A 13,264-nucleotide genomic window follows, 5' to 3' on the forward strand; every position below is an offset into this window, starting at 1 on the left:
GGTAGCAAGGCACGTATTGTACTGTTGCCATTAAGGATTAAATGATGGGGTTTATTCATATTGCTTGAGTTTACTTTGTCTACATCATGTCATCTTGCTTAAAGCGTTACTCTGTTTGTCATGAACTTAATACCATAGATGCAGGCTGGATAGCGGTCGATTGGTGGAGTAATAATAGTAGATGCATGCAGGAGTCCGTCTACTTATCACAGACGTGATGCCTATATGTGTAATCATTGCCATGAATAACGTCATAACTATGCACTTTTCTATCAATTGACCAACAATAATTTGTTTACTCACCGTATGCTATGTGTTTGAAAGAGAAGCATCTAGTGAAAACTATGGCCCTCGGGTCTACTTTTATCGTATTACTAAAACCAAAAATACTTTGCTGCATTTATTTACTTTTGTTCTACTTTTCCTTTTATCTATCTATCACTATCAGAATTAATCCTTGCGAGTAACGAGTTCAAGGGGATTGACAACCCTCTTACCCGTGTTGGGTGCAAGTATTTGCTTTTGTGTGTGAGGTGCTGAGGACGAGAGTTTGCGTGGTTCTCCTATTGGTTCGATAACCTTGGTTCGCACTGAGGGAAATACTAATCTCTACTGTACTGCTTCACCCCTCCTCTTCGGGGGAAATCCCAACGCAGTGTACAAGTAGCACAAAAGCCACCCGGTGAGGAACTTGTAATCAGTTGCTCTGTTCATCGCTTTCATAGTCTTGCAGAATTCGGTGACCATGTGGTGTTTGGGTGGCCCGGTGTGGCCGAACATCTCAATGAATCTCTTCACAACATCCTTTTCAACAATATATTTCAGACGTGGCCCTCTGTTTGGTAAACCAAAAATTCTGGGTCGTACGACTGGACTAGGAGTTTGGTCAACTCTGAAGGCGGTGTGTCGGCTAAGTTTACTAAGCCTCCTAACATCTTCTCGTGCAGGAAAGTCCTTTGAACAGGTGCCAAATCCATATTCATCTTCACAAACCTCCCTGGTGAGGTCCTGATCCTTCCATCCTGTGAACATCGTTGGGGGTCATTTCCTACATTTGCTCCCCCTCCAACTTCACTCGCTGAGACAAAAAATAAAACAAAGGGAGGGAAGAGAAAAAGTAAAAATGCCAACTGCATATACGTTTTTGTGCGACTGAATATTAAATGGGTGCCAACTGTAATACAACATGACTCATCTAACAATAAAACTTTGGTTATTCTGAATGCAAACTAAAGCGAAAAAACTTTTGCATTTGACAAAGTATTTTTTGCATGATAATACGTGTCTCATTCATATGATAAAGATTAAAGTACAAATCATGTAAGGACCGACATGACAAAACTGAAAATATAGCAGAACATCCCTGAGTTTGACACCAACGTCCATCACCTGCCTCCGGCACTACCACAGTAGCCACCAAAGAATAGAATGACGAATCATCTTCTCACCTGAGCTCGACGCGGCTCCATCGCTGATATACAGCTTTGCGGACTTTCAAGGTGGCTCCCCAAAAGTGAAACCATTGTCGTTGAACAAATCAGACCGGGGCAACACCCCAAACATGCCATCGAACTCCAGATCTGACACCCCACCACGACTAAGACGGCAAAGGAGGAAACCACACCTGCCATCCATCAACCATGAACCCAGCACATGTTTCATCTTCCAGTTGTCGTTGATGCAGACCACAATATGCACCCGCTCCTAGACTACCTCCCAAGCTCCGCGCTGACGCTGGAGCAGACGTCGTCGCAACGACGGAGTCCGAGGACACATGTCCACCACGAGGATCATGCCGCCGCCACACGATCCTTCCTTGAACAGACTGGATTCCAAATCCATCCCCAACGATATGACTAGCCATCCCATCGGAGTAGGATCTGAAGAAATTTTATTCAGCGCCGCCATCGCCGCCGCCGAAGCCAAGACGATGAACAACCTAAAAAACTAAGCTACTTTGGCCTAAAACTATCCACACGCGTGGATACGACGACCCCCCTCACCACCGACGACCGAGGTCGTCGACGGAGGGGAGCCGTCGGAGAACGGCGGCGGAGCGGGAGTCGCTAGCGGCGGAAAGCTAGATCATTTTATCTATCTTCGGGAGGAAGATAGGAAAACGATTCATGGTAGAACATCCGTCGACTCGCATTCGACAAAGTAGATAAGGGTATTTAATAATTATGAACGGTACAAAACTATTTTACATAAGGCCACACAAACAAAACCATTACCAAAGGAAGTTTTATAAGCTGGGTAAAAAAACTCCATAAAAACTGTTGCCCACTATATAATTTTCAGGTGCAACAACAAAGAGAAGAGATGCCAACTAGTACCAACCTAATGTGCAACTGTAAAAAAAACAAAGCTAAAGTTGAGGTACCTTGGCAGCTCGTGCAGAGGAGGAGCGGCCTCCATCAGAGGCGTTGGCTTTTGCTTTCTGTCTGGCACGCTTACAACACATAATTGATTATCATCCTCCGACTACAAAAGCATGACACATACAAAAAATCATCAAGAGAAACAAAAAAAGAGGATGCAACATATAAACACGCTAGGTTTTTTGCGTATACTCAAAGTTGTTATCGTACATTGCCTTCAAGTAAAAAAAAACTGTTAAGCTTGTGCTAAAATCCTTACCTCCACTTCCTCACCATCATCAGGAATAACGAAAATGTGAAGGGCCACTTAGCAGCTCTTTTCTTGTTCCGCCGATTATACTGTGGTACATTCCTCTGCATGGGACAAAAGCAGAACCAAAATCAATAGAATGAAACAAAACACATATATTGGATCATGCTTGCTCAAGCCTTTGGGCTCCAAAAAAAATTACCTCTCCTCCGCTTCCACCGGTATCTCCCTCTTCAACCATTTTCCTCACTGAAAAAAGCAGGTTGCACACATGTGGAAAACTCATTTGCACATATCATTTTCTAGTTGCACACTCAAAGGGATGTAGTTGCGCACATAAAAACACTGCAAAAAAGAAGTTGCACACTGCCAACTGGACAATACTCATATTGCAACAGTGAATAGGGTTTGGGTAAACTACAACATTAGGGTAAAATAAAAAAATGTCTAAGTTTCACACACACACACACACACATGTAGAAATTGCATAAGAAATCAGGATACTACTCTGTTTCCCCAGGCCGGGAGAGCCAACCACATTTGGGTTCCTATGCAACTCTTACATCTACAACTGTCTCAACTGGATACTACTCAGTTTGCAAGTAGAAATACAAAAATAGTTTGCATTTATGAGCAACTATTACGGCTGGAACTACCAACTAGGTACCGGTTGCAAGTAAACAGACATTAATAAAAAGAACAAACAAAAATCACAAGGATTGTAAAAAACTCTGGATAAACTCTATGGATTTCTCTACCCCTCAAATTGCAACAGGAAATAGGGTTTGCGTAAACTACAACATTAGGGCAAAATTAAAAATGTCCAAGTTGCACACAAAACATTTCCAAATTGCACACACACGCATGTAGAATTGCATAAGAACCCAGGAACTGCTAAGTTTCCCCAAGCCGGGTGAGCCAACCACATTTGGGTTCTTGTGCAACTCTTACATCTACAACTGCCAACTGGATACTACTTAGTTGGCAAACAAACAAAAATCAAAGGGATCAATAACGGTACTGATTTATCTACCAACTCAAGTTGCAATAATAACTAGGGTTTGGGGGAACCTAGAAAATCAACCTAAGTCACATGGTAGCCTAGGTTTGGCAAAATCAACCTAGAAAATCCCTTGCCGTACGTGTGTGATCTGGATGCGCCTACATGAAAACGGGATCTAAACGTCAAAATCGCACGACAAAATCATTGCAAAATCACATGGAATCGCACGGGCACGCTATGGTGCATCTCCAAAAGGAACCACAACATCCCAGCGCCTCTCAATGTCATCGCGGGAACCGCTGCTTCCCTGTCGACGAGCACTACGAAGGAGCAAAACCCACTACAGATGCGGGGAAAACCAACGAGGGGGATGAGTTGCTAGGGCTGCTGGCAACTGTACCTGAGCCGGCGACGAGCAGCGGATGCGTCCCCGCTACGCCTCTTCCTTCCTGCGCAAGCTTCAACAGCGGTTGTGATGGCGAACCCCAGTGAATCGCGAGCGGAGGGGGAAATGGGGAACTAGATGCGGGAGAGAAGGGAGAAATGGAGGCGTGGGAGTGGAGAGGGGAGTGGCATGAAATTCGAACCCCACCCCCCTCCTGTAATCTGTCTTCGTTCACCACCGACCGCCGCTATAATGACTATGATAGGATGGGTCCACCAGAGAGACACGACTCATCCAGACCAGGTGTGCGGGCCCTGTACGGGAGGGGGCGACTAGGTAACACCTGGCTATGCGGGCCGCACGATCTATCTCGATCGAGCGGTCCGTGGCTGGCCGTTTGAGTCGACTAGCGGGCGCATTTGAGATGGCTGGGTTGTCGTCTGGTGGCCTCGCAGGTAGACAAACTAATAACCGAACACCGAGGGGTGCATTTTGTGCGGAGTTTGAACTGTTGTGAGCTTTATTTGTAAAGTTGAATGTTTTTTTAAGGGAAAGCCTCAAGGCATTTTATTGTGAAATTATCATAGTTACATCCTTCAAGACATGTGGAAGAAGAAAACTAGGTGGTTCATCATCCCACCAATACATCAATTGAATATCGTAAGCATGCCTAGTTAAATAGTGTGCCAAATTATTGGCTTCCCTCGAACAATGCTGGAAACGAATCGAAGATACACCGTGTGCGAGTTGGAAACAATCCACGAGAGTAGCAGCATATGGTGCCAATATATCTAAGACTCCATTGCATGCATCAATTACCTCCAAGCAGTCAGATTCAACGATGATCCTTGCACACCCAATCTGCTGAACAAGTTGGAGCCCTCAACGAAGTGCTAAAGCTTCCGCCGAAGCCGCATTTGCTGCATGGCCAAAGGGCTCAGCGACTCCAGCCATGGCCTCGCCACGATTATTCCTCATGATCGCCGCTATAGCACCAGTACCATCTTCAAAGAAAGCTGCATTTGTATTCAATTTGTATGACCCGGGTGCTGGTTTCTCCCAACTAGCTCTAGGCATTTGGCTATCAGGTGTAAAAGCTGAATGTTTGAATACGTGTGTATTGCTCCTGCCGTGAGCGTCGTGCGGACAAGCGCTCAGGTACGTGGCACCGATCTGCCTTTCTCTGGCTCACTGGTTACCTAGCGGGATGTTCCAAAGCGCATGCACGACGAGACAGATCGAGATCGAATTAGGGCAAGATCGATACAAAGCGTTAGCTCAAAAAGCTCATCTCCTCCGCAGCCCAGAACCATCCGACCTAGTACACAGTACACACACAGTGTGACTGTGTGAGGCAGACACGGAGGCGACGAGGCTCTCGCTCGACTAGTCTTGGGAGGGAGGAGTCACGCCCTCGGCACCTCCCCAAAAGCGAAACCATATCCGTGTTCCATGCGGCCGCGCCTAATCGCCGTCTGCCACGTGCCATATCCCGGATACCCTCTCCAAAACCTCTCCCTCCACAACGCCTCCTCCTCCGCTCCTCCCTAGGCAGCTAGCCTCTCCGCCTCCCTCCCCTTCCGGCCAGCCAGCCAGCTCGCAATTCCCTGAACCTGCGCCGCCGCGGGGGCAATGGAGTCCACCGGCGCCGCCATCTCGGCGCCGTTCGGCTGCCGCGCGTTGCGCTGGGCCGGGCAGCGGCCTCTCCGGCCGGCCGATGGCAGGAGAAGGCGGGTGGGTCCGGGCCCCGGGCCGGAGAAGTGGAGGAGCTTGAAGGCGAGCTGCGTGGCCACGGAGAAGCCCGACGAGAAGGCGGCGCCGGGGCTAGGGGTGGAGTTTGCCGACGAGGAGGACTACGTCAAGGGCGGCGGCGGTGAGCTGCTCTACGTGCAAATGCAGGCCACCAAGGCCATGGAAAGCCAGTCCAAGATCGCCTCCAAGGTTCTCTCTCTATCCTTTTATGTACTGCTACCGCTAGTCTGCTACTGCTAGTGGTATCTTGTTCTTTGTTTTATTCCCTTATTTAATTGCTGATTTCTATGCATGTTTTGTTGATCTTGAATATACTACTCTAGTACTTAAGTGATTCTTTCCCCCAATTAGCGTTGTGTGAACTTCCAGCGTTATGGCGAATAAAATTAAAATCCCTAACATTAGTCTGTTTCTTTCTTGCGATGTACAGTAGTAACATTAGACTGTTTGAAAGATGAAGGATTCCCATAAACACCACAGTAGCAAAAATTAATCTGGGTACTATTGCATACTATACTACTCCCTCCGTATCAAAATATAAGACAGAAAATACATAGGAGCTCTTGGGTGCTCCACACCCTATATGAATATTAAACGTAAAAAATACCCAAAAAATTAAAAAATCTGAAATTTGGGGATATTAAACCTGGGTTCTTAATCTACTCCCGTGTGAAATTTTGTGAAAAAATACCAGCACACGTATCCGTGGCGAAGGAAATATTGTCCGAACAAAAATCCATCCAAACAGTTTTTTCTATACATAGGAATTTTTTGTCTTTTTTGCCACGAATATGTTTCCTGGTATTTTTTTCACGAAATTTTACACGGGAGTAGATCGGGAACCCAGGTTTGATATCCCAAAATCTTAGTTTTTTTTCAAATTTCTCGGTATTTTTTTAAATTTAATGTTCGTGTAGGGGTGTGGAGCAACCGGGTGCTACAAATCCGCTTCCATCCAAAGGGGTCTTATATTTGGATATAGAGGGAGTAGAACGCAAGTGGCATTCAAATGCACGTCATGCTAGTACTACCATGGCGTTGCTCATTTTTGACAAATCAGGGATAGTCTTGGGTCGCCCATGCTTGTCATTCCTGCCTTCCTGGCAGGAGCAGAGTACACAATGTATTTGGTCTTGCGTTAATTAATTGCTCCTTAGGGACATGTCTTTGGTCGTGCCTTTGACTTGCTTTCTTTGGAAACGCCCTTTCACTAAGTATATCATTCAATAATTCCTACATAGCAAGACGCGGATCTTAGTGGGTTACGAACGTCATTGTGTACATGTTTCAATCCTTCTTTTACTGATACTCTGTACAGTTCTTTTTCTTCAAGGTTAATTAATTAAGTTTCGAAGTTCATCGTCATTTTGTTAACAATTTTTTGTCTGGTAGCATCCTTCAAGTAGTTGATTATGTCTTCTGAATCTTTCTTTGCAGCTGTTGCCTATAGCTGATGAAACTTCAGTGCTTGATTTGGTTATCATTGGCTGTGGTCCAGCCGGCCTATCTCTGGCTGCAGAATCAGCAAAGAAAGGACTCACTGTTGGTCTCATTGGCCCTGATCTTCCATTCACAAACAATTACGGTGTATGGGAGGACGAATTCAAAGGTAGCCATTAGTCGCAGCTGTGAAATGCAGCACCATGCTTGGATAACATCTTTACCAGCATTATCATAAAGAGTGATACGTTTTTATCTTTTTATTTCCCAGATCTCGGCCTGGAGAGCTGTATTGAGCATGTATGGAAGGATACTGTCGTGTACCTTGACCGTAACAAGCCGATAATGATTGGCCGAGCATATGGCCGGGTGGACCGAGACTTGCTGCACGAGGAGTTGCTGAGAAGGTACATTCTATCATAACGATCTTGGAATTCAGTCGCGTCAGGCAGCATCATATATATGATTGTTCCTAGTAATGATAATTAAACAATTGGCAGATGCAATGAAGCTGGTGTTACATACCTCAACTCAAAGGTTGAACAGATAAAAGAATCTCCTGATGGACATCGAGTAGTATATTGTGGAAGGGGCCACAAGATACTTTGCAGGCTTGCCATTGTTGCATCTGGAGCAGCATCTGGTAAGCTTCTAGAGTATGAGGTTGGAGGACCACGTGTTTGTGTGCAGACTGCATACGGTGTAGAAGTCGAGGTACACACCAACCCTGCACAAAGTGCTCCTTCTGATTCGTGGTTTATTTCATGATTTGCATGTCACTTCATTCATGTCATTCGAGCTGAGAAATTCATATGTTGTTTGTGCACCAGTTCAATTTTTCAGAATGATGTCAAAATTTCAGGTTGAAAGATATCCGTACGATCCCAGCTTAATGGTTTTCATGGACTACAGAGATTGTTTCAAAGAGAAGTTCACACACCCTGAGGAAGCCAATCCAACATTTCTCTATGCCATGGCCATGTCATCTACACGAGTTTTCTTTGAGGTCTACATGAATTTTTTTAGCAGTGTGTTTCTGCAATGGACACGTTTCCATAAGGATAGGTCACTGACCAAGATAATTTATCATAGGAAACATGCTTAGCTTCAAAAGATGCAATGCCTTTTGATCTCCTTAAGAAGAGGTTGATGTCTCGGTTGGATGCGATGGGAGTTCGTATCATAAAAGTATACGAGGAGGTAACGAGTTTGGAGTTGATATCCATACTGGTTTATCTTGCACAGGTGTGCTGAATTTCTGTTGAGTCTTGATTTCAGGAGTGGTCTTATATTCCTGTTGGAGGATCCTTACCTAACACAGACCAGAAGAATCTTGCATTTGGTGCTGCAGCGAGTATGGTCCATCCTGCAACTGGTACATACAAATCCTCAACTTTAACTCGTCATTCTTTATTATTTGACATGCATATTGACAATATTGTAGAAAATTCATAGGATATTCGGTGGTCAGATCTTTGTCTGAAGCTCCTAGATATGCTTCTGTGATATCTGATATCTTACGAAATCGTGTCTATTCTGGACAATATTTGCCTGGAAGTTCTGAAATGTCCAGTCCATCAATGCTTGGTACAGATTTCTTCCCTTGTTCACTAAATTCAACAGATAGAATAAAATCACTTAAAGATGTTTTGCAGAATAGGAGAAATGAGCAGAAGTATCTGCTGCTAACCACTGTCTGATATTTCAGCATGGGGAACACTATGGCCTCAAGAACGGAAACGTCAGCGCTCATTCTTCCTCTTTGGATTGGCCTTGATAATTCAACTGGATAACGAAGGCATTCAAACATTCTTCGAGAGCTTTTTCCGGTTACCCAAATGGTAATTATGCCCGCTCGATGCATTTACTGCTTGTTTTCAGGCCCTGGACCAAGTATTTCCTTTTTCGCGAATACAATACGCAAGGATGCGTATCTTTCCATTGATAGAAAAAGTTTGAACAAGTAAATATTTCCTTGCGCGTGACTTTTGATGGATCGATCTCTTGAACAGGATGTGGCGAGGATTCCTTGGTTCGACGCTTTCGTCAGCGGATCTCATGCTGTTTGCACTCTACATGTTTGCAATTGCGCCAAACACTTTGCGAATGAACCTCGTCAGACACCTCCTCTCGGACCCGACTGGTTCGGCAATGATCAGGACCTACCTGACCTTGTAAAACCATTTGATGACTAGTCTGCGAGAAATCTAGAAAGTGTACAGTTTTGTAGTTGTACATAACATAGTTAGAGATGTTGGGGGATATCACCTGCCATGTGTTGCCTCTGCCTATGCCTAGTAGTGGAGTAAAGCGTGGATCTTGTATAGTTGAAGTTGCCATGGTTTAATTTTAGGTTTGGTCTGGGTCAAGCTTCTCCGGGAGCCAAAAGTGGGAGCGTGCAAGAATAGCCAAGAGTGCTGGTCTAATCTGGTACCCCCTCCCCCCCTAGGTCATTTAACGGCGGCATGCACGGGGAGGATCTTTGTAGGCAAGGAAGGGAGCAGGAGGAAGAGGAGGAGAAGGGACGCTTCCGTCGTTCCCTCAACCTCTCTGCCTCTCCTTTCTCTTTCTCTTGGTGGCCGCCCCTTGTAACATTTGGCATCCATCCAACTAATCGGAGCATCGCTGGGATCCATTCGCAGTGGAACCGATGATGCAGGGAAGCCCCCTGAGCCCCGAGGAGCACCGGCTGACCTTGCCGCCGAGCCCGCACCAGCCGGTGTCGACCATCGTGGTTGCCATCGACCGGGACCGCAACAGCCAACTGGCCATGAAATGGGTGGTGGACCACCTCCTCTCCGGCGCCTCCCATATCATTCTCCTCCACGTGGCGGCCCACCCTCCTGCAGCCAACCGTACGTCCGTCGTAACTTTCTTCCGCCACATCATTCTTAATAATTTCTCCCATAAAGCTAGTGCAACAACGTAGCGACGGTGTTGCGCAGATGGATTTGCCATGGCTGAGACGACGCAGGACGCGCTGGAGGCTGAGATGATGGAGATCTTTGTCCCCTTCAGAGGATTCTGCTCTAGGAATGGGGTAAGCCATGCATGCATCCTTCGTGTCTCCTCACTCACTCATCAAGCACGTAGCGTAGCATGCATATACTCCCTCCGGTCCTTTTTACTCCGCGTATGAGAATTGTCAGAAGTCAAACTTCATAAAGTTTGACCATATTTATATGAAAAAATATCAATATCTACAATACTAAGTTTATACAATATGAAAACTAAAGTCATGACACATCTAATGTTGTTGATTTTCACATTCTGAATGTTGGTATTTTTCTTTATAAGTTCGGTCAAAGTTTACGAGGTTTGGCTTCAGACAAACCTTATATGCGAACTAAAAAGGACCGGAGGGAGTACTACATAGGAGTAGGTTGCTGAAGGAGCGTACTGCCTGCAGGTGCAAGAATCGGAGGTGATACTGGAAGAGGCAGACGTCCCCAAGGCCATCATAGACTACATCAGTGCCAACAAGATCCAGAGCATCGCGCTGGGCGCGTCCAACAGGAACGCATTCACCAAGAAGTGGAAGAACCCCGACGTGCCCTCGAGCCTCATGAAGGGCGCGCCCGACTACTGCAACATCTACGTGGTCGCCAAGGGCAAGCCCGTCAACGTCAGGCTCGCCAAGTGCGGCGTGCCGGCCGACGACAGCGACTTCCTCCTCGCCACCTACTCCAGGAGGAGCTCCAGGAGCCAGCTGCCGCCGGTCCTGCCCGACTTTTTGTCCTCCGGCAGGCGCTCCATCGACAGGCCCGAGCTCACCACGCGCCCGCCGTTCCGCGAGCGCCCCCTGCAGGCGTCCGCGACCAAGCCCCACCTCCTCTCGGCAAGGATCGACAGCACCACGCTGCGCTCCAACTCCCACGACCCATCCAGCCTCGACCCCGACTTCGCACAGGCCGTGCATTTCTCCTCCATGGACTTTGGCGAGAACGTGGACGCGCTCCCCCTCAGCCCCCGGGAGCCCGGCTCGCCCCTCTCCGCCGTGAGTTCCTCCTACCTTCCTGCTTGCTTGCTTTGCTTGCTTGCTGTTTCCTTCCTTCCCGTCGATCAATCCATGCATGTGCTTAGCTTAGTTGGTACGTGTACAAGGCCCAGCGCGAGGTGGAGGCGGAGATGAGGCGGCTCAAGCTGGAGCTGAAGCAGACCATGGACATGTACAACGCAGCATGCAAGGAGGCCATCAACGCCAAGCAGAGGGCCAAGGAGATGCACCTGCTCAAGATGGAGGAGGCGCGGCGCCTGGAGGAGGCCCGCCAGTCGGAGGAGGCCGCATTGGCGCTCGCCGAGATGGAGAAGGTCAAGTGCCGGGCCGCCATGGAGACTGCCGAGGCCGCGCAGCGTCTGGCCGACCTCGAGGCACAGCGTCGCCGCAACGCCGAGGTGCGCGCGCGCCGGGAGGCCGACGAGAAGGTGCGCGCCCTCGACGCCATCGCCAACCACGACTTCCGCTACCGCAAGTACACCATCGACGAGATCGAGATCGCCACTGAGGGCTTCTCCGAGAGTCTCAAGATCGGGGAAGGCGGCTACGGCCCCGTCTACAGCGCCAGCCTCGACCACACTCCGGTCGCCATCAAGGTGCTCCGCCCGGACGCCCAGCAAGGCCGGAAGCAGTTCCAGCAGGAGGTGGAGGTGCTCAGCTGCATCCGCCACCCCAACATGGTCTTGCTCCTCGGTGCCTGCCCGGAGTACGGCTGCCTCGTCTACGAGTACATGGAGAACGGCAGCCTTGAGGACCGCCTGTACCGCCGCGGCGGCACGCCGACGCTCCCGTGGAGTCAGCGGTTCAGGATCTCGGCTGAGATCGCGACGGCTCTGCTGTTCCTTCACCAGACCAAGCCGGAGCCGCTGGTGCACCGAGACCTCAAGCCGGCCAACATCCTGCTGGACCGCAACTACGTGAGCAAGATCAGCGACGTCGGGCTGGCGCGCCTCGTGCCACCGGCGGTGGCGGACAGCGTCACGCAGTACCGGCTGACGGCCACGGCGGGCACCTTCTGCTACATTGACCCGGAGTACCAGCAAACGGGCAAGCTCGGCGTCAAGTCGGACATCTATTCTCTGGGCGTGCTGCTGCTGCAGGTGATCACCGCGCGGCCGCCCATGGGGCTGACGCATCACGTCGAGAAGGCCATCGAGTCCGGAACCTTCGCACAGATGCTGGACATCACCGTCAAGGACTGGCCCGTGGAGGACGCGCTGGGGTTCGCCAAGCTCTCGCTCCAGTGCACGGAGATGCGGCGGAGGGACCGACCGGACCTAGGCACCGTCATACTGCCGGAGCTCAACCGGCTAAGAAACCTCGGCATCGCCTATGACCAAGCGCGCGCCGCCGTCCCTGCTGGCGACAGCAGCTCGCACGGGCAGGAAAGGGTCAGCTCACCGACGGTTGACGCGGGGTTGTGGCGAACGGCGGAAAGCTAGCATTGGCGCGCGCACACACAGGGTTGTCTGTATATTAGCTCCGTTTCAGATAGAGAGTGAGCTTAAGTAATTACTACAAGAGGAGAGGGGCATTATGAATGCCCACGTTCTTTTTGAGGTTAAAAATACTTTACCTTGGTGTATGTAGTTTCTAGCATGCTTAACATTGACATGTTTGCAGTGCTGGCTCGTAATTTTGATTCACAAACTTTGTACATCCATCGATTCAGAATGTTCTTTTTGGGCCTGTATACTGACTTTACATACCACTGCTGCTCTTTTCCTTCCCGAGAACGCGTGATCCGAGCCCGTCATATCCTCTGCTTTCTCAAAGGCAACCAGGGCAAACTATTGTTGGAAAGGTGCTGCCAGGGGCGGCTGAAGCTGTAAACGGGGCGAGGGGCGACGTGAGGACGAACAGCATCGATGCTAGAAAGCGGCCGGTTGGAACGCTGCAACCACAGGGTGGCGATGCTGGGAGCGGCCGGTGATGATGCTGCAACCCCTGGACAGGGACGTTGGGAGCAGCCGACATTGATGCTGGGACCGACAGCGCCTGATGCTGGAACCGACGACGTGGGTTGCTGCAAGCTAGGGGGGCCATGACAGCGCCT

The 13,264-nt window shown here is 48.9% G+C and overlaps 1 protein-coding gene across 1 annotated transcript; it reads left to right on the plus strand.

Annotated features, from left to right (window-relative positions):
• The first annotated feature begins 5,189 nt into the window (after positions 1-5,189).
• On the plus strand, positions 5,190-12,901 carry LOC123078454 (U-box domain-containing protein 34). The gene is made up of 5 exons (XM_044500967.1): positions 5,190-5,960; positions 9,871-10,066; positions 10,157-10,251; positions 10,621-11,208; positions 11,316-12,901. The coding sequence occupies exons 1-5, from the start codon at positions 5,652-5,654 to the stop codon at positions 12,648-12,650; spliced, it is 2,523 nt and encodes an 840-aa protein (XP_044356902.1). The 5' UTR covers positions 5,190-5,651; the 3' UTR covers positions 12,651-12,901.
• Positions 12,902-13,264: the final 363 nt, after the last annotated feature.

This window comes from Triticum aestivum, chromosome 3D, assembly GCF_018294505.1.
Source record: "Triticum aestivum cultivar Chinese Spring chromosome 3D, IWGSC CS RefSeq v2.1, whole genome shotgun sequence".
Lineage (NCBI taxonomy): Eukaryota > Viridiplantae > Streptophyta > Magnoliopsida > Poales > Poaceae > Triticum > Triticum aestivum.